The sequence below is a fragment of the Schistocerca nitens genome, chromosome 1, assembly GCF_023898315.1.
Source record: "Schistocerca nitens isolate TAMUIC-IGC-003100 chromosome 1, iqSchNite1.1, whole genome shotgun sequence".
NCBI classification, from domain to species: Eukaryota; Metazoa; Arthropoda; class Insecta; order Orthoptera; family Acrididae; genus Schistocerca; species Schistocerca nitens.
The window spans coordinates 1,181,882,208-1,181,901,677 of NC_064614.1; the positions used below are offsets into that span (position 1 = coordinate 1,181,882,208).

Consider the following 19,470-nt stretch of genomic DNA (forward strand, 5'->3'; position numbering starts at 1 on the left):
ACAGCATGAAACGTCTGAGAGCAAACACCCTGCAACTATTGTCTGAGGAATTTTCCGTGGCATTCCCTGGGTGATCTTGTCATTCTGGAGGGCACAGTGTATCAACACAAGTAAGCAACTATTGTTGGGGACCATTTCCAGCCATACACACAGTTTGTTTTTTCCTCAGCACAGCAGCATCATGTAACGTGTCACACAGCTCGCAGGGTACATGCGTGGTCCGAAAAGCACCAGGATGAGTTTACCAAACCCCCCGGATTTAAACCGAGTCGAGAATCTGTGCAACCATTCCAATCAGGCTGTTCGCGCAGTGGATCCTTAAATGAGAAACGTGGCCATGGCACTGGAGTCAGCATAGCTTCACATTCCTGTTGATTCCTGTCGGTACCTTCCAGAACTTCCCTCGCTTTCTTCCTCCATGTCTGCGATGTAGAGGTGGTTATTCAGGCTTTTGACAGGTGGTCAGAATGTGACTGGATTGTGTATGACAATTTTCATGAAAAAATTTACTTACATGATACATAGCACATTCAATTTACTTACAATGATAAAAGAAGAGTTATTACTTATTTGTAATTTTGATACACACCTTGCAAGCAAGAAGGAACATATCAATATTACAAGTGAAGTCCATGCTAAGCACGAGTGACACAAGACCCCGAGCAACTGGTAGACATCGTTCCTGTGGCAATAACAGGACTGGATCACGAGGGTCGGAAGTAAGTGTTGTCGTCTCAGACTCCTCTCGCTCAGACCCTACTCGACTGCTACCACCTCCACTACCTCCGCTCCTCGTTTGTGATCCACGACTGTTAAACTGCTTTGACAGCATTGAACCATCCGTTCGACGTATCTGTAGTATGTCCTTGATATGCTGAAAAACAGATATACATCATCTTTCTTTTGGCCCGAAGCAGTTCTGATGCTCCTGTAATACTTTACTATTAAAAAAAAATAATAAATAAATAAAATTAGGAATTTAGTGAATCAATCTAAAGTTACCTTGGCAGAGTGTTGCTTCAAAGTTTTTTTAAAAAATTGTTCCTGCTGTTTCAAAGCAGCCTCTAACTTGCTGGACAGATTAGCTGCCTGGCTAGACAGTGCAGAAAGAGCCTTAAAAATAAAATTAGTATATCAGGCTGTAACAGCACAAAGTAAAGGAAATGTAACATCACAGTCAAAATTGCCAAATAACAAGTACCTGTTTCGAGGCATGGTAAGTTTTATTAGAAAGTTCTATATCCTCTAAATGTTGTTTATGGTGCATCAGGCGTTTCTGTAACTTTCTTCTGTAGCTTCTGGAAGCATTGCTACGGGCTGAGCTTGCCATCTTCCGCTGCATCGCCATTTCTCCTTGTATGAAATCCCACCGTGACGGAGTAGCTGCTGCAGTTAAGACAACGTTTCATTTTATTCCACCAAGATATTGATTAATCTACTCAATTTCACAACTGTACTATCTGCAACACACAACTTTTCCATCAACAGCCGACGGTAACCCTAGTTACGTTACATTTAGGCAATACTCCACAGTTCTAATCCACACTCCTCTACATTTAAAAGCCAAAGTGCACATTATACACACCTGCTTCCTTTTCCTTAGCCTTCTCTGTGGTTTCATCACCATTGGAACTACATACTGCCCCTGTACTACAGCTGGCATCTAGACAGACAGACAGAAACAGCAGCACCCATCCAATCTGAGAGAGATCCATCTCAGCTCGTAGAAATCCTGAGGCAGAATGCTGAGGAGTGGCAAGAGGTGAAAGAAGGCGTGTCAGCATTGACAGAACGCTATCTAAGACTGACGATCGTGATGCTCCTCCAGCAAGTGACTTACGTCCAAGGTAAGTCAACAGAATGAAGACCCTGAACAATACAACAGATATCAGACAAAACCTTAAATCTTTCTATACCAACACATCACTTAAAATGAAGTACTGTAAAAGCAAAAGCAAGTTCATGAATTTCACTATATGTGGTTTCATTTTTTATTACACATGAAAGTAAAATTTCCAGTTTATACCTATCCTGTGGGAAAACAGCTGTGTTCTGTGAACTATACAGACGACTCAGAGTTGAGGCAAGAAAATCTCCCCACCATGGCTGCATGCCACACATTCGTGCCAAGAGTGTGCAAGCTGAAAGTTGGATGTGAGTGTCTTCTCGTACACAGAGCCAATGGAAGAGTCTTTCACATACACTCTGATCAAATATATTGTACAAGGAGACCGGAACCTAAAAGAGCAAATACCAAAATTACATTAGCAGGAAATTTTCATTAGGCAAAACACCATGCTTTCATTCTGCAGTAAATGTCTGAGAAGTTATTTACCCTTGGAACAGGGCCTATTTCATAGACAAGATACAAAAGAACATCAAGAAGACCTTCTCCCAGGACTCTCAATTTGTCTGTGCAGCAAGTTGCCAGTAATTTCTGTGTGTCTCGTATCTGTGGAAGGACAGCCAGTTTTCCTTGTGCTGTTTCAAGTCGTCTTATCACACTGCACACTAAATTTAGCTGATGCTGAAATGTCACACATTCCTGCAAAATAGACATAAAAACAGTATAGGAAGCAGTAAGTCTATGAATATAAAATACAATAATGTTTGAAATTTGTAAATTAAGTAATATTTTAATAAAAAAAATTGTTTTGTGAGTTAAACAATTATTGAAACTTTAGTGTGTAGAAATGCAAACATGTAAGGGGAAGGCAGGAAACTCGATCACAGCTTCAGTTAAACAAATCCTTTCAGGTTACCTCCACACAGGACGCACAATTTACACAACATATTTTACAGTTCACCAGCTGCATGATTTTTTTTAGGTCAAAAAGATCTGATGAGTTGGGGAATATACACCTACAGGGTGTATACATGCACACGGAAAAAAAAAATTCCCAGATGTTTCCCAGATTTCCCAGTTGAAAATACACTTTTTCCGTGTTAAGTGACAGTATACTTTTCCATAGCACTGTAAAACTTATAAATCCTTTGAATGTTTATGGTTTTATACACCAATGTAGAATTTCCCGGCACTTTAGAAAATGAAACGCAGGGGGGAAAAAAAACACGTTTTGAAAGATATTTGATGTGCACCAACATGTACACTGCATATTTTCGTGTTACGAAGGTATAAATTCGAATTCCACCAAACACCGCATGTTACTTTCCGAAGTATAGAAATCGAGATCGCGACATTCTTTTCTAAGCCAGTCATAGCCCATGTCACGTGATCTCGCCAGCTGATGACAGCATAGGACATGTGATGTAATCAGCCAATAGCAAGATCACTCTTAAGTAGTGCGAACACACAAATAAGAAAAGTTAATGGTTTAAATTAATACACATAGTGATGCTACAAGAAAAACAAAGCTTTCACATATAATATTGGTCTCTAAGATTAATAAGCTGCAAGAGAAGCTAAGCTTCCACATATAATATTGATCTTTTTTGCACATGTTACACTTTAAGATACATCACACAAATGAGCCAGAAAATTTTTTAGTAACGACGTAAATGTCTGATCTTCTGGGCTCGAAATTGGTCTAGATGGTCGTCCTCAAAGAGTTGAGAGTGAAACGCTCTGTGATTTAAGAAATTCATCATACATTCTTGCACATAATTCATCTTGCGTAAAAGGAAATTTAATTTGAAAGTAACGCTTTTCAAACCACCATTCGCAATATTTTTCCGTGACCTGTTAGAAATTGGTTCATTTCAGCAGTTGCCAGAGTGTGCCAGATAACAGGCATCACTGCGCTTGCACAGCTACGATGACGCAGGAAGAGCACATGTTCGTACGTGTAAAACATTGAAAGATCTTGCATTATGTCATAAAAGAAACAAGACATTATAGGATACTTCAAAAGCATCAAGAATTTCGTGAACCATACTAAAATGCAAAATAATAATTCGTATGTCCAGAGTCAGATGTAAATTTTCTTGAGTACTTGTATTATCTCATGTTTGGTTCTTTATCATGGTATAATGCCATACGAGCTAGAAGAAGGAAAATGTGCACTTGAAATGCAGCGAACAGTTGAAACTAGTTAACAGTGTCAAATTAAACACTTCGTTTCCAATAAATTGACTGCCTCAGTGCAAAAGATTAATAAAAGCCAAATCTCTTTAGCAAACTGACAAAAATAACTTCCTTGTTCTGCAAGGCGATTAATGCTCGACTGTCAAAAAGATGGAAATAAAACCTCAAACTAATGACATATTTTAGCCTTCCATAACTATGCAAACGTATTTTAATTCATTTGATAGCTCCTGGCCACAGAAATCCGTTTTGTTTTCATTTAATGTGAGAGCAATAAATGAAGAGGAAACAGCAAAATCACTAAACGTAAACACAGGTCACGTGGAGACTAACCGCCCCCCACTACACCTCAGACTGCTCTGTGGATCAGACCTGGATCTCCAATATTTCTGAACCGGGGCAATATTAGATAGTGGTGCCCAGCCACACATCTGTAGCCAACTGCTCAAACGAATCTAATGTAAACAGCTAGCACGTCATGCTTATTGGAGGCAATTTGTTGTTAGGAAGCACTGCATACTCTTCCTAAAGCCTTTGACGCATTTTGCTGTTGGCAGACACTTGCATGAGCACTGTGTTTTCAGTATTATTCTGCAGAAGCGGGATACAGTAATATCCTTTGTTAGAGTATTGGTTCTTACCAGTCAAAATCACAAAAATTTAACTGAAAACTAAAACAATGAAAAATTCCCAGAATTCTAAAAAATTCCCAGGTTTTTCTTGGTTTTCTCCTGGATGAAAAAATTCCTGGGTTTTTCCCGGATCTCCCGGGTCGTATACACCCTGACCTAATAGTAAAGACTTATCTGAAAAGCCAGTTTCTAAACAAGTCTTTAAAATGTGTGTTTATTAATGAAGAGTAACTACATGTTGTTATTAAACTGGAGGAACAGAAGTAAGTGTTTTGTTGACAAAGTTTAGACTAGATAACAGCAGAAGTAGAAGTTCAAGGAAAAATAATTTACAAAAACAAAGTTAATATCTGCACCACTTTCAACTATAATGTAAATAAAACAGACATAGAATAAAATGATCTCATATTCCAATTACTATTGCTATCATTTCAAGGGAAGTCAAATGGTACACTAAAAGTGTTTCTGTTTGTTTGTGATGTCAACTATACTTTCTCTCACTTTGCATCGTAGAATAAGAAATAATCAGAACAGTGCCTAAAATAATAATAATAATAATAATACTGAAAAAATTAAGGAATCTGTAAGCGAAGGATACACACAAAGACAAAAAGATGTTTCCCAGAAAGACTCCAGCACAAAACCTAAGCTATCCAGAGTAAAACTTCAAAGAAAGAGATGGTGTTGACTTAATTTGATTGTAAAATCATACCGTGCTGGAGATTACCACTCAAGGACAAAGTACTTCTAAATACATGCATAAACATTTATGTAGTATATATTCTTCTGTGAACGTTAGAAAAATTTTATTGTAAGTCCGAGTGCATTTTTTAAATCAATAGTGGGAAAAGAAAAATGGAAAAATAGTAGAAAATAGACTGGGGGAAAGGAATGAAAGGGGAGACTGCCTGTTAGGTTTTTGTGCACAGCTCAATGAATGCAAAAGATTGTTTAAAAAACCATGAAAGAAGGTTGCATATGAGTTTCTACACAAGAAAAATAGTGAAAGTAAGAATATTTTCTGGTCAAATTGAGCATACAGGCTAGCTCTCACTGAGATGCAGGTGGATGAGTGTCTTTCCTCATCTTTTGTTATTTCCATCAAGAAATTTCCTATGTCACAGTACATAAGAACATAAATTTCTACTGATATTGTTACATACTTACATGAAATGATGTCATTATTTTCTGTCCTTCCTGAGATGGAAACAGTTTTTCAAATTCCCTGCCCCTCTGTAGGTAATGATACATATGTACAACATTAGGTATTTCTGATGTCAGCAATGGTGTCAAAAACTCTTGTAACTTAGCACATGCCAAACTGTATCTGCAATGTATATCTTCAAAGAGTGCTGACAACATACGCAGGTGGGCCTACAAAACATGACAAGATTTTTTAGTGTCAATGTATCAGTTACTGAATGGTATACTGTATCTAAACTTAAATTATGGAGGTAGGGCTCACCTGTATATTATCTGATGAAACCTCTCTAACGTCATTGTTGTTTGCATAATTTTCTCCAGGTAAAATTATAATGTGACCGTAGAAAGATCCAATGGGAATTTTGCACCTAGTTGTGCTCATACCATACCTTCCTATGGTTGTAATCTGGAAAAAAAGAAAGGAAGGACAGAAATGAAAAATTTTTACTTTTTAGATTAAGTCTTATCCTGACAATTGTGTGATGAGGAGCTGAACTTTCCACATGGTAAGTAGGAATCAAAACTGATTATATTTTCTCAATTTAATTTTTATTTCATGTTCTCTCTTCTTACAACTTAATAAAAAATCTTTAAGGATTTCATTTTGCTTTCTGTATTTATATACACTGTATTAAAACTGGAGATGAGTATGTGCCCTCCAATTATAGTCCCATCTCCTTCCCTAATTCACAATTTTATTTTATTTTTTGGTAAGGTAGACACAGGTACCCTTTTCATTGTAAATGTCTGTGACTTGACACCTCTTATATGTGGTGAGTAGCACTTTATCATTTCAATTGTTGTTATATAAAAATTCTATTATATGGCATAATATTCTGGAGCAATGAAGCTAAGATCAAAAAATCATTTATTGTACAGGAGCAAGCAATAAGGATATGGCAACTGAAAAAAATTGCCTTCATGGACAGAGGGGTTCTTACACTTATATGCCGATACTTGTACACCCTAATGGTATTTGTGGCTAATAACGAGGGTGAATTTAGAAGAATGATTATCTCAGTATTTCCATTACAACACACTGATGATAATGACATAAGTTGTTTCCTATCTTGCTCAATATGTTTAAGCTTTGCTATAAGTGCAATAAAGGTCCACTATTAGAATATCTGGAGAGCTGTAAGTAATGAGAAGTGTGGTAATACACAAGTAGTTGCAGCTAAGTTCTTAAATATTTCTGATATGACTTCTTTTCTGATAAAACTTACATGACTGATAAAGTTAAAAATTACTTTATAATTTAATATGCCTCAAATGGTAGTGTTACTGGCAGAATTTTAAAGTACAGAGCTTAAAAACCTCAATTAACATAACTGGAGCCACTTATTAAAATATCTAACAATGGAGGGAACTCTAAACTTAAGACAGGCACTTTTTCAAAGGTACTGGCAAATTAAACGCTGCATGAAGTGTAAAGAAAAGACAATGTAGATGCAAAATTACCTGTCTACATCATTCAAACTAATTTTTAATGAAAACAATCAATTTTTGACAAAATAATTTAATTGGACGGATAAAAAATCTACTCACCAAGCTGTGGCAGAGCATACACACAAATGAGGGTTGTAATTAGGCAAGCTTTTGGAGCCAGTGCCACCTTCTTCAGGCAGAAGGGTTGAAGGGGAAGGAAGAGGAATGAAGGAAAAGGACTGGAGAGGTCTAGGAAAAGGGGTATATTTTGGGAAAGTCATAAAGAACCACAGGTCAGACATCTACAAAAGTAAAACAAGGATAATCGGACATAGTTGAATTGAATCAAGTGATGTTGAAGGAATGGAATTAGGCAATGGGATGCAAAGTGGAATACATTTTTTGTCATTTGGAGAGCAAATAATTAACAATAGTAGAAGTCAAATGGATATGAAACACAGACTTAAAATAGCAAGAAAACTTTGTCAAAAAAAGTTAACATCTAAGACACATTTCAATGCTACGAAGTCTCTCCTGAAGCTATTTGTCTGGAAGTGAAAATGATAAAGACTTTGCATAACAAGAAAATATGAACTTTTGAAATGTGGTGCTATAGGAGAATCCTACGGATTAGATGGGCGGATCAAAGTAATAAGGCAGTATTAAATAAAATTGAAGAAAAAGAAATTTATGTAAGAATCTCACTAAATAAGGGGAACAATTGACAGGCATCGAGGAATTATCCATTATGTATGGGAGGAAAGTGTGAACATTAAAAATAGTAGGGAGAGACCAAGGATTAACTACAATAAGCAAGTTAACATGTTTAACAAGTTGGTTATAATTAAATTAATGTTGTTCTAAGTGCTGCACTGCTGGCTGTATATATCACAGGATGCTGAAACATTGTAGGCATGCTCATTTGTTCATTAATTTGTTCGCACCACCAAGTGAAAATATCACACTGTAAACAGTCAGAATGTGAAATGCCTCCTGTCTTAACATCAGTATGCTTTTCGTCACTCTGTGCCATGTATTATTTCTCTTGTGAAGTGACTGTTGGTGTAAAGAGTTAAAAATGTTGAAGTTTTCCATATGAAACACAGTGGGTATTGTGAAGAAAGACCATGCACTGTTGGTAAAGTTGTTTATCAGAATGGCAGCAATAGCAGCACCGCACTGCGGAATATCGCCGACAGAAGCAACTACGAAGAGGCCCCATGTCAATAAATGGGCTAAGAAATATGATCAAGAAATCTGAAGAATCAGGGGGCGGGGGAGAGGGAGAGATATAGTCCACACCCATGACAGTTGTTAATGAAGTTGCTGTAACTGTAGCCAACTGTACAACACATGCCTCAAATCCTGCAGCCAGTGCTCGAGCTGTGTCACTGGAATTCTCTCTCCCCAGGTCAACAATTCAAAAGATTTTCTGGCGCATTTGACACTGGTATCCCTACCAGATTCACCATGTGCGAGAAATGAACCCTCAAGATAGGCTATAATACAGTGATTTCGCCCTACATTTTTTTGGCGTTCATGGAAATGGATGACATGTGGCCAGAGAATATTCTTTAGGTAGATGAGGTACATTTTACTCTGCACGGTACTATGAATGCACAGAACTGTCACATATGGGGTCTACTCCGCCACATGTTGTGCAGGAACATTCACTGTATTCAGCTATAGTGGCGCTCTGGCGTGGTTTCACAAGCTCCTTCATTCTCGGTTAGCTTTTATTCGAGGAGAGGACGTCTCATGGGCCTATCAGGTGTACAGCGACATATGCACAGTATTAGGACCTCCTTGTGAAAAACACGATTCCAGCTTTGCAAAAACGCCATTATGTACTTGCCATTATTTTCATGCAAGATGGGGCAACACCACATGCTGCTTGCCAGTTGAAAGATTTGCTTTGAGAAACTCTTGGTAATGAGAGCATCATCTCCAGGCAATTTCAAGATGTGTGATCTTCCCGATCCCCCAACCTAAGTCCACATGACTTCTGGTTGTGGGGTATCTGAAAGATCACGTCTATCAGGGACACATCCAGACTCTTCCTGATCTGAAGGATAGGATACAATGACACATCACTCCGATTACACCAGATATGCTGAGAGCAGCTGTTGACCATGCCATGTTACGGATGTAGCATGTTGCCGAATCAGGAGGCTGTAATGAAAACATGAAATGTATTTGCAATTAATATGGACAACAATCAGCTCTATAATGAAATGACGACAGTAAAAATTTGTGGCGAACCAGGAATCGAATCCAGATTTCCCGTTTAACGCAAGTGGTCGCCTTACCAATAGACTATCCAAGCATGACTCACAGAAAGACCCAAACTTCCACACGTTGTCAACCATGTGTCTACAGTCTGCACTCATACATGCCTTCGCTCATGAAGAAACATTACATTGTACTTCTGAACAACACAGGTACTGCAATATCGTATTCATCCGCAGAAACCAGGTAGTGACTTTCAATTAAAATCTCCCCAAAAAATGAATGTATGAGTGCAGGTTGTAGACATGTGACTGATGACATGTGGAAGTTTGGGTTTGACTGTGAATCATGCTCAGATAGCCAAATGGAAAAGCAACTGCTTGCAATAAGTGGAAAATCCGGGTTTGGGTCTCATTCCAGCTCAAATTTTCATTGTCGTCACTCCATTATACAGCTGGTGGCTGTCCACATTCACAACAGTGAATACATTTCATGCACACATGTCCGAAGCAACACTGTATCATACTTCTGAACAACACAGGCTTTGCAATATCATACAATGAAAACATTGTAATTTGTAACCAAATATTAATAAACATGTCAGAACCACTGTTATCATCTGTTTGATCTTTCCTCTCCTTTTTTGGTACCCACACCTCATCCTGACTGCTTACAATGCCATATTTTCACCTGATGGCAGAAAGTGGAATAATTATTTTTTTCCCAGCATACTCCAGAAGAGTACCAATTAATGAACATACCTACGATGTTTCAGCTTCCTGCTATGTACACAGCCCAAACTGCAGCACTCAGAACACTGTCAGTTTAATTATAAACATCCAGTAGGTTGAAGCAGCTATGCAGAGCTGAAGAGGCTTGCACAAAATGGAATAGTCCGTCAAACTAATCTCTGGACTGAAGACAACAACAATACAGTATCTAAGTTTATAGGACAGCCACAAACTGCAACCAAAATTTTTTATGACCGGATCACTCAATTTAACAAGAGCATCGTCAGGAACTGTCGAATTACAGATCAAAGTAGTTGCATGATTACACTGTCACTGACATCACATTTTCTGACAACAATCTTGTTAAACTTAGCAAAACTCTAAATCACAAAGCAAAATACAAATCATAAAGAACTAAATAACATATGAAAAAAATAGGAAGCAAGAGAGGAAAATACAATATATACTCTGCAAACAGATGGTACATATGAACTGAAAAAGCAAAAAAATCATCATAAACCTAAAGGAATTATTTTTAAAACAACATATCTATTAATGAGGTAAGATATACACTATATGCACTACAGTCAAACAGCACACTTAAGATTACTCATCCAGTGGATGGTTTCTCCAGAGACATTCTCGATGTCTTTAATTATTCCTCATTTAAAACAAGTCACGCAATTTGAAACATGATCCATAGTTTGAAGTTTGCCGCATTCACAGAAAAGATTCCTTGCAACAGCCCATTTTGTTGTACAGTTTAGAGGCCCGTTCCAAACCTTATTCTGTTTAATCTTGTCCAGAGTCTTCTCGGAAGATCAAAACCGGGAACTTACACAACTGACTGTACGTGACAAGTTAAAAAGCTGTATGCTCGACTGTGACTCTAATCCGAATCCCTGCTTTCCACACAAAGTACATTAGCAATTACATCAGTAGAGCACATCTCCCACACAGACTAACTAGTTAAAGGTTTTCACTTCCCTTCCACCATATACTCCTCGCAGAGAAAGAGCGTACTTCTCCCCTTCTGCACTCCCTTTTCTCTCCCACTGTAGACTTTTAGCTTTCTTTTTCTAGCCTTGTGTAAGCATCACTAATGCAAACAACAAGTAATCATTAACAGAATCACATTATAAAAAGGACACAGTAATACAAGCTATAAGAAACAATGACTTACCATTAACAGCAACCTTTACTGAATTATTATGCAACCAAGGCATATCTCATATGACTTATATTACGCAGTTCAGTTCAATGCAATACAAAACTTTAAATATGAAACTAAATATCAAATCCACAACAATTACCTTGAGGAAGCGGCATATAGGAGGTGGCTGAAGGTCGCTCATGACAAGCGCCTTGCTGCCTATATCAGATGCCACCACAAGCCGCTGTCCATCAGATTCTTCACCACGGCACCAGATATCAACAGACAGTGAGACCAGATCTGAGCACGCAGGAACCATAAGGTCTGTGAGGAGGACTGGGCAACCAAAATCCAAAACAACAAATCGTCTTGCACCAGAGTGCATCCGTTCTATCAATAATGTCTGCTGTGGTGGTGCTGTGAGTAGTTGCTGCCAGGGAAGTGTTGCCGCAGACAAATCTTCACCCTGTGGTTAAAAATATTAAGGAGTTTCAATGTAATGCTTCCTGTAAAGCGTAATATAAAATTCATGGCTATTATTCCTTGGCTCTTACAGGTTAAGGCTTAAGATACGCTATTTCGTCCAGAAAATAATTTGTAATAAATGAAACTAAAGTCATAGAAAAAGTGAAGCAAGCAGAAATACATTTTGATAAACTGCAAGGCACACAAAATGGAATTGCATCATCTTCCCCTCTCTCCACTTTCTTCACTCTTCCTATGGCATTTGATATCTTTGGAAAGTTTTTAAGACAGACACCCTTAGGTCTCTAACCAATCAGAAAATAGATCACACTTCCTGCTAACTGTGCTAACTGTTTTCTACAACAATGTGCAATTTTCAGAGAGAGAGAGAGAGAGAGAGAGAGAGAGAGAGAGAGAGGAGATTGTACCACTGAACTTTTTATCATCAAGTTTGTATTGTGTAATTATGTGAATTATTTGAATAGCTCTGTTTAAGATTCTATTCTAACAAAATAGTCTTTCAACTGTTAACAAAATTTTATACACAGTGTTTACTTCACTGATGTATCCACTCTCTCTTCCTAAATTGGTTCTTGTTTAGTAATCTGCTGAATCAATTGTTCTTTAGAAAAATAACGTATTGGCCAAGGTCCAACTTAATTTTGGTAGTGGATGAGAAAGGCACAACTAATGATCGAATGTTCATGTGCTTGCTAGACAATGCAACACCAGAAGCACAGATACAGTTCAATACTTTGTTTAATGTTATACACTGTTCAATCCTTGCTCTATATGGCAAGTTGTTGTCTCTCCCATGATATTTCATTATCATATTGAAGATTACAGATAATACAATGAATACAATATTTTTCTTTCCTTCACAATTAATTTTGTGCTACATCATATTTTTCAGGGGATTTTCATTTCTGATGTTTCAGGATAGCAACATCCCTTACCTTTTTTTACATAATAGAAATGAAAATGATTTCACATCAAAAGGCACTAAGCCAACAACAGTTATTCTATACATTGTTGGTAGTGAGAACCCCACATTTTTTCTGATTATTACTTTATTTCTTACAATATGATCAAATGTTAGTAGGGTTCAAATCACTGAGAATTACCTTACAGTTAAATAGAGCCTTCATTACACTGAACTTTGATTTTTCAAACAACAATTTCATTCATAAGAAGGCAAGGGAAATAAGACTCAGCTACCAGAATTTATGAAGGCGTTGATAAAGTAGTGTTAGAATTTGGCCAAAACAAAGAGGATAGTTGTGAAAACACATATGCTGAAGACAATTTTCATAAGCCAGACACTCAATATGACTGGACAGCAGAGGGCAGAGGACACACTTAAACAATAAAGTGGAAAAAAAGTGTTAAGTGATGAGTAATTAAATATAATATAAACTGCATAATAAAAGAATGCACAATAGTCTTTGTGGTAAGATAATAAGACTCAACCAAAGGACTGTGCTGTCTCAGGACTCCCAACATCTGCACTCACAATCAGTTTGAGCACTCTAGGAATCCTCCCACATTTTAATAAAAATAGTTTGTACTGCCTGATTAACAAAGAAGTACCTCAGACCAAACATCAAAAACTAAATAAAAGCAACTTTAATATGTTGTTGTTGTTGTTGTTGTTGTTGTTGTTGGTGGTGGTGGTGGTGGTCTTCAGTCCAGAGACTGGTTTGATGCAGCTCTCCATGCTACTCTATTCTGTTCAACGTTCTTCATCTCCAAATAACTACTGCAACCTACATCCCTCTTAATCTGTTTAGTGTATTCATCTCTTGGTCTCCCTCCATGACTTTTACCCTACAATACTAAACTGGTGATCCCTTGATGCCTCAGAATATGCCCTACCAACCGATCCCTTCTTCTAGTCAAGTTGTGCCACAAGCTCCTCTTCTCCCCAATTCTAATCAATACCTCCTCATTAGTTATGTGATCTGCCCATCTAATCTTCAGCATTCCTCTGTAGCACCACATTTCGAAAGCTTCTATTCTCTTCTTGTCTAAACTATTTATCGTCCATGTTTCACTTCCATACATGGCTACACTCCATACAAATACTTTCAGAAATGACTTCCTGACACTTAAATCTATACTCTATGTTAACAAATTTCTTTTCTTCAGAAATGCTTTCCTTTCCATTGCCAGTCTACATTTTATATCCTTTCTATTTCGACCATCATCAGTTATTTTGCTCCCCAAATAGCAAAACTCATTTACTACTTTAAGTGTCTCATTTTCTAATCTAATTCCCGCAGCATCACCCGATTTAATTCGACTACATTCCATTATTCTCGTTTTGCTTTTGTTGATGTTCATCTTATATCATCCTCTCAACACGCTGTCCATTCCGTTCAGCTGCTCTTCCAAGGCCTTTGCTGTCTCAGACAGAATTACAATGTCATCGGCGAACCTCAAATTTTTTTTCTTCTCCATGGATTTTAATACCTACTCTGAATTTTTCTTTTGTTTCCTTCACTGCTTGCTCAATATACAGATTGAATGACATCGGGGAGAGACTACAACCCTGTCTCACTCTCTTCCCAACCACTGCTTCCCTTTCATCCCCTTCGACTCCTTGTAACTGCCATCTGGTTTCTGTACAAATGGTAAATAGCCTATGCTTCCTGTATTTTACGCCTGCCACCTTCAGAATTTGAAAGAGTATTCCAGTCAACACTGTCAAAAGCTTTCTCTAAGTCTACAAATGCTAGAAACGTAGGTTTGCCTTTCCTTAATCTACTTTCTAAGATAAGTCGTAAGGTCTGTATTACCTCACGTGTTCCAACATTTCTACGGAATCCAAACTGATCTTTCCCGATGTCGGCTTCTACCAGTTTTTCCATTCGTTTGTAAAGAATTCGTGTTAGTATTTTGCAGCCATGGCTTATTAAACGGATAGTTCGGTAATTTTCACATCTGTCAACACCTGCTTTCTTTGGGATTGGAATTATTATATTCTTCTTGAAGTCCAAAGGTATTTCGCCTGTCTCCATACATCTTGCTCACCAGATGGTAGGGCTTTGTCAGGGCTGGCTCTCCCAATGCTATCAGTAGTTCTAATGGAATGTTGTCTACTCCTGGGGCCTTGTTTCAGCTTAGGTCTTTCAGTGCTCTGTCAAACTCTTCACGCAGTATCATATCTCCCATTTCATCTTCATCTACTTCCTCTTCTACAGAATCCAAACTGATCTTCCCCGGCGTCGGCTTCTACCAGTTTTTCCATTCGTCTGTAAAGAATTCGTGTTAGTATTTTGTCCTCAAGAACATCGCCCTTGTATAGATCCTCTGTATACTCCTCCCACCTTTCTGCTTTCCCTTCTTTGCTTGGAACTGGGTTTCCATCTGAGCTCTTCATATTCATACAAGTGGTTCTCTTTTCTCCAAAGGTCTCTTTAATTTTCCTATAGGCAGTATCTATCTTACCCCTAGTGATATGTGCCTCTACATCTTTACATTTGTCGTCTGGCTATCCCTGCTGAGCCATTTTGCGCTTCCTGTCGATCTCATTTTTGAGACGTTTGTATTCCTTTTTGCCTGCTTCATTTATTGTGTTTTTATATTTTCCTTTCATCAATTAAATTCAGTATCTCTTCTGTTACCCAAGGATTTCTATTAGCCCTCGTCTTTTTACCAACTTGATCCTCTGCTACCTTCACCATTTTGTCTCTCAAAGCTACCCATTCTTCTTCTACTGTATTTCTTTCCCCTATTCTTGTCAGTCGTTCCCTAATGCTCTCCCTGAAGCTCTGTACAACCTCTGGTTCTTTCAGTTTATCCAGGTTTCATCTCATCAAATTCCCACCTTTTTGCAGTTTCTTCAGTTTTAATCTATATGTCATACCAATAGATTGTGGTCAGAGTCCACATCTGCCCCTGGAAATGTCTTACAATTAAAAACCTGGTTCCTGAATCTCTGTCTTACCATTATATAATCTACCTGATACCTTCTAGTATCTCCAGGCTTCTTCCATGTAGACAACCTTCTTTCATGATTCTTGAATCAAGTGTTAGCTATGATTAAGTTATGCTCTTTGCAAAATTCTACCAGACGGCTTACTCTTTCATTTCTTCCCCCAAATCCATATTCACCTACTACGTTTCCTTCTCTCCCTTTCCCTACTATCGAATTCCTGTCCCCCATGACTATTAAATGTTCATCTCCCTTCACTATCTGAATAATCTCTTTTATCTCATCATACATTTCATCAATCTCTTAGTCATCTGTGGAGCTAGTTGGCATATAAATTTGTACTACTGTGGTAGGCATGGGCTTCGTATCTATCTTGGCCACAATAATGCATTCACTATGCTGTTTGTAGTAGCTTACCTGCATTCCTATTTTCCTATTCATTATTAAACCTACTCCTGCATTACCCCTATTTGATTTTGTATTTATAACCCTGTATTAACCTGACCAAAAGTCTTGTTCCTCCTGCCACCAAACTTCGGCAATTCCCACTGTATCTAACTTTAGTCTATCCATTTCCCTTTTTAAATTTTCTAACTGACCTGCCCGATTAAGGGATCTGAATTTCCACACTCCGATCCATAGAACACCAGTTTTCTTTCTCCTGATAGCAATGTCCTCCTGAGTAGTCCCCGCCCGGAGATCCGAATGGGGGACTATTTTACCTCCGGAATATTTTACCCAAGAGGACACCATCATCATTTAACCATACATGCCCTCAGGAAAAATTATGGATGTAGTTTCCCCTGGCTTCCAGCAGTTCACAGTACCAGCACAGCAAGGCCGTTTTGGTTAATGTTACAAGGCCAGATCAGTCAATCATCCAGACTGTTGCCCCTGCAACTACTGAAAAGGCTGCTGCCCCTCTTCAGGAACCCCACATTTGTCTGGCCTCTCAACGGATACCCCCTCCATTGTGGTTGCACCTACGGTACGGCTACCTGTATCGCTGAGGCATGCAAGCCTCCCCACCAACTGCAAGGTCCATGGTTCATTGGGGGAGGGGGGGGGGACTTTAATATATGGAGATGTATTGATTCTACAACATATGAAGATGATTTATCTGTAGAACTCTACATTTATGTCAAATTACATTTTAAGATTAATAGATTTAGACATGGAACTGATTGTGGCAAAACTCTGAATTATATGATCACTGTGACATTTTACGTTCGACTACTGCAGTAAATTTTTTGATCACTGTGACATTTTACGTTCGACTGCTGCAGTAAATTTTTTGATCACTGTGACATTTTAAGTTCGACTACTACAGTGGGACATCCACATATTGCCCTTGTCAAGTGTACATACTGTGCCTTTCTGGTGCACTTAAATCAATTGAAACTCGATTTTTGCTCACAATTATGAATAAGGGAGGAACTTATGACAGAACAATAACTTGTTTTGGGGAAATATGACACAGTAAGTATGGAACATTTTAACATATACAACTCCATGCAAACATTTAGTTTAAGTGAGCCCTCATTTATGACTTGAGGATCTGCTGGTCATAACTGTCCACTACACAGTATGCTAGTCTCTCTCTCTCTCTCTCTCTCTCTCTCTCTATGTAAAACAAAAAACAGAAATACTTCTGAGCAAACAGAGAGCAATCCTCTCCAGCAGCAGTAATCTTTTTTTTTTATGACATTGTCCACCACGCACCTCAACGATAACTGCACGAAGACACCACAAAAAAAAAAAAAAAAAAAAAAAAAAAAAAAAAAAAAAAAAAAAAAAAAAAAAAGAAGAAGAAGAGAGAGAAGAAGAAGAAGAAAAAAAGAAGAAGAAGACTTTTGAGGTCTTTCAGAAAAACTATGTATTCAAAATCACAGAATTAAATGTTACACTACTACTAATCAATGTCAATGTTGATGTAGGTAGGGAATCAAATAAGATGAAGACCACTTACAAAAATTTTACACGATTGATCAGTCTCAGTGATTGATCAGTCCCAGTTAAACATTTTTATTGAATTTAACACAAGCTTTGCTTGTGAAACTTAAAAAGGAAAAAGAAAAAAATATGGAATTAACATGTGAACACCCCAAAGATTACAAGGAGGATATCTATTATAGCACATAAGCATTCCTCAAACACTCACAAGTTAAAATCTCACAATCACTCTTTACTTTTGTTTTCCTAAAATCTGTCAAAAAAAAATCTCTAATATCACAAAACAAAGCAGCTCTTGCATTGTTATAAGAAATCTATTGCTGAAATTGAGTTCAGAAAAAATCAATAAAAATAAGGAATATTGTGCATTCTCCTACAGAGGATTGATGTGCGATGCTCTGACACACACATCACCACATAGAGACTAGAATGAAAACCTCTGGCTTTTTGAGTCATGATAGCTGAGTTATAATTCTCAGGCTTTTGACAGCTGTCAGTGCCATCATCTCCAGGGGTTAAAATAATGACAGTCAGAAATAACAAGGTCTCCTCCTCACGTGTACAAAGTAACACTAAGTAAAAGAAATGCCCCCCCCCCCACACACACACACACACACTCATACACTTGTTTGTGTGTTGGGGGGGGGGGGGGGGCAGGAGTTCTTTTAATTAGTGCTATTTTGTACACATGAGGAGGATACCTTGTTATTCCTGGATATCAGTAGTTTTAATCCCTGAAGTAGTGTGTGTGTGTGTGTGTGTGTGTGTGTGTGTGAAAAGTGAAAGCTCAACAGCTACTGACATCTCTATGGTGTTATGTGTGTATGTGCACCACAAATCAGTCATCTATGGGCGTCTGGTATTCTTTGTTCACTTTAATTTATTGTTTCCCCACAAATTTAAGTAATTTTTGAAAATTAGTTATTTTCCATACTACTGATTTTTCTTTAGAAATGTGAAAATGGTTTTTCCAAAACTAGACACAATAAGGGGATACAGTTCTTTAAATATTTTACACGACAGGCCTGTTCTGGCTTACTGCCGTTATCAAGTGACGTTTTTGTCAAATATTTTCACAGTTCTTTACTACGATCCTATATATTTACAATGTATAGTTTTGTAGCGAAGACCTTCAAAATTAAACTGTAAAAATATGTTTCATAACTACAAAAAGTAATATTCTTACCAAAACATGACAGATAAAATTTACTATAGGTGCAATATCGTCATCACTTCCACATAGACATTTGGTAATGGCAATAAGCCAAAACAGGCCTGTCGCTTAAAATATTTACAAAAATATATTACTTTAGACAAGTGTCTGAACAACAAACAATCTTCTTCACTTCTATTCATTAGTTCTAATACTAAAATTGTTCTTAAGATTTCTAATATGCACAACACTTTTCAGTATCAGCATTTCAATGTAAGTTTAGCCTTAACTAGAAGTGGAATGTAAAACATGCATCATAATAATAATTTATAAAGAGAAAGACTATGAAGAAGTAGATAATTCCATCATGCAACAAGATTAGATCCAGGCATCTTTTTAACTTTTGTTTATTTAAACCTTCTCATATGAAACTTACTGGCAATAATAAAAGTAAAATAAAGCTGATAAATAACTGTCTTTTGAAGCAACAGGTAATTTGATCTAAAAATTGCAGTTACTGTGTTGGGATGTAAATACTGTC

At 37.6% G+C, this 19,470-nt stretch overlaps 1 protein-coding gene across 1 annotated transcript in view; it reads right to left on the reverse strand.

Moving 5' to 3' along the window:
• Positions 1 to 19,470, reverse strand: part of LOC126233282 (baculoviral IAP repeat-containing protein 6) — a 321,293-nt gene that overhangs the window by 162,003 nt on the left and 139,820 nt on the right. The window contains exons 30-38 of the mRNA XM_049942854.1: positions 11,582 to 11,887; positions 6,143 to 6,286; positions 5,845 to 6,051; positions 2,336 to 2,545; positions 2,027 to 2,238; positions 1,586 to 1,869; positions 1,202 to 1,386; positions 1,003 to 1,113; positions 590 to 874 (exon numbers count right to left, since the gene is read on the reverse strand). Coding sequence (XP_049798811.1) covers positions 590 to 874; positions 1,003 to 1,113; positions 1,202 to 1,386; positions 1,586 to 1,869; positions 2,027 to 2,238; positions 2,336 to 2,545; positions 5,845 to 6,051; positions 6,143 to 6,286; positions 11,582 to 11,887 — 1,944 coding nt within the window. The remainder of the gene's footprint in view (positions 1 to 589; positions 875 to 1,002; positions 1,114 to 1,201; positions 1,387 to 1,585; positions 1,870 to 2,026; positions 2,239 to 2,335; positions 2,546 to 5,844; positions 6,052 to 6,142; positions 6,287 to 11,581; positions 11,888 to 19,470) is intronic.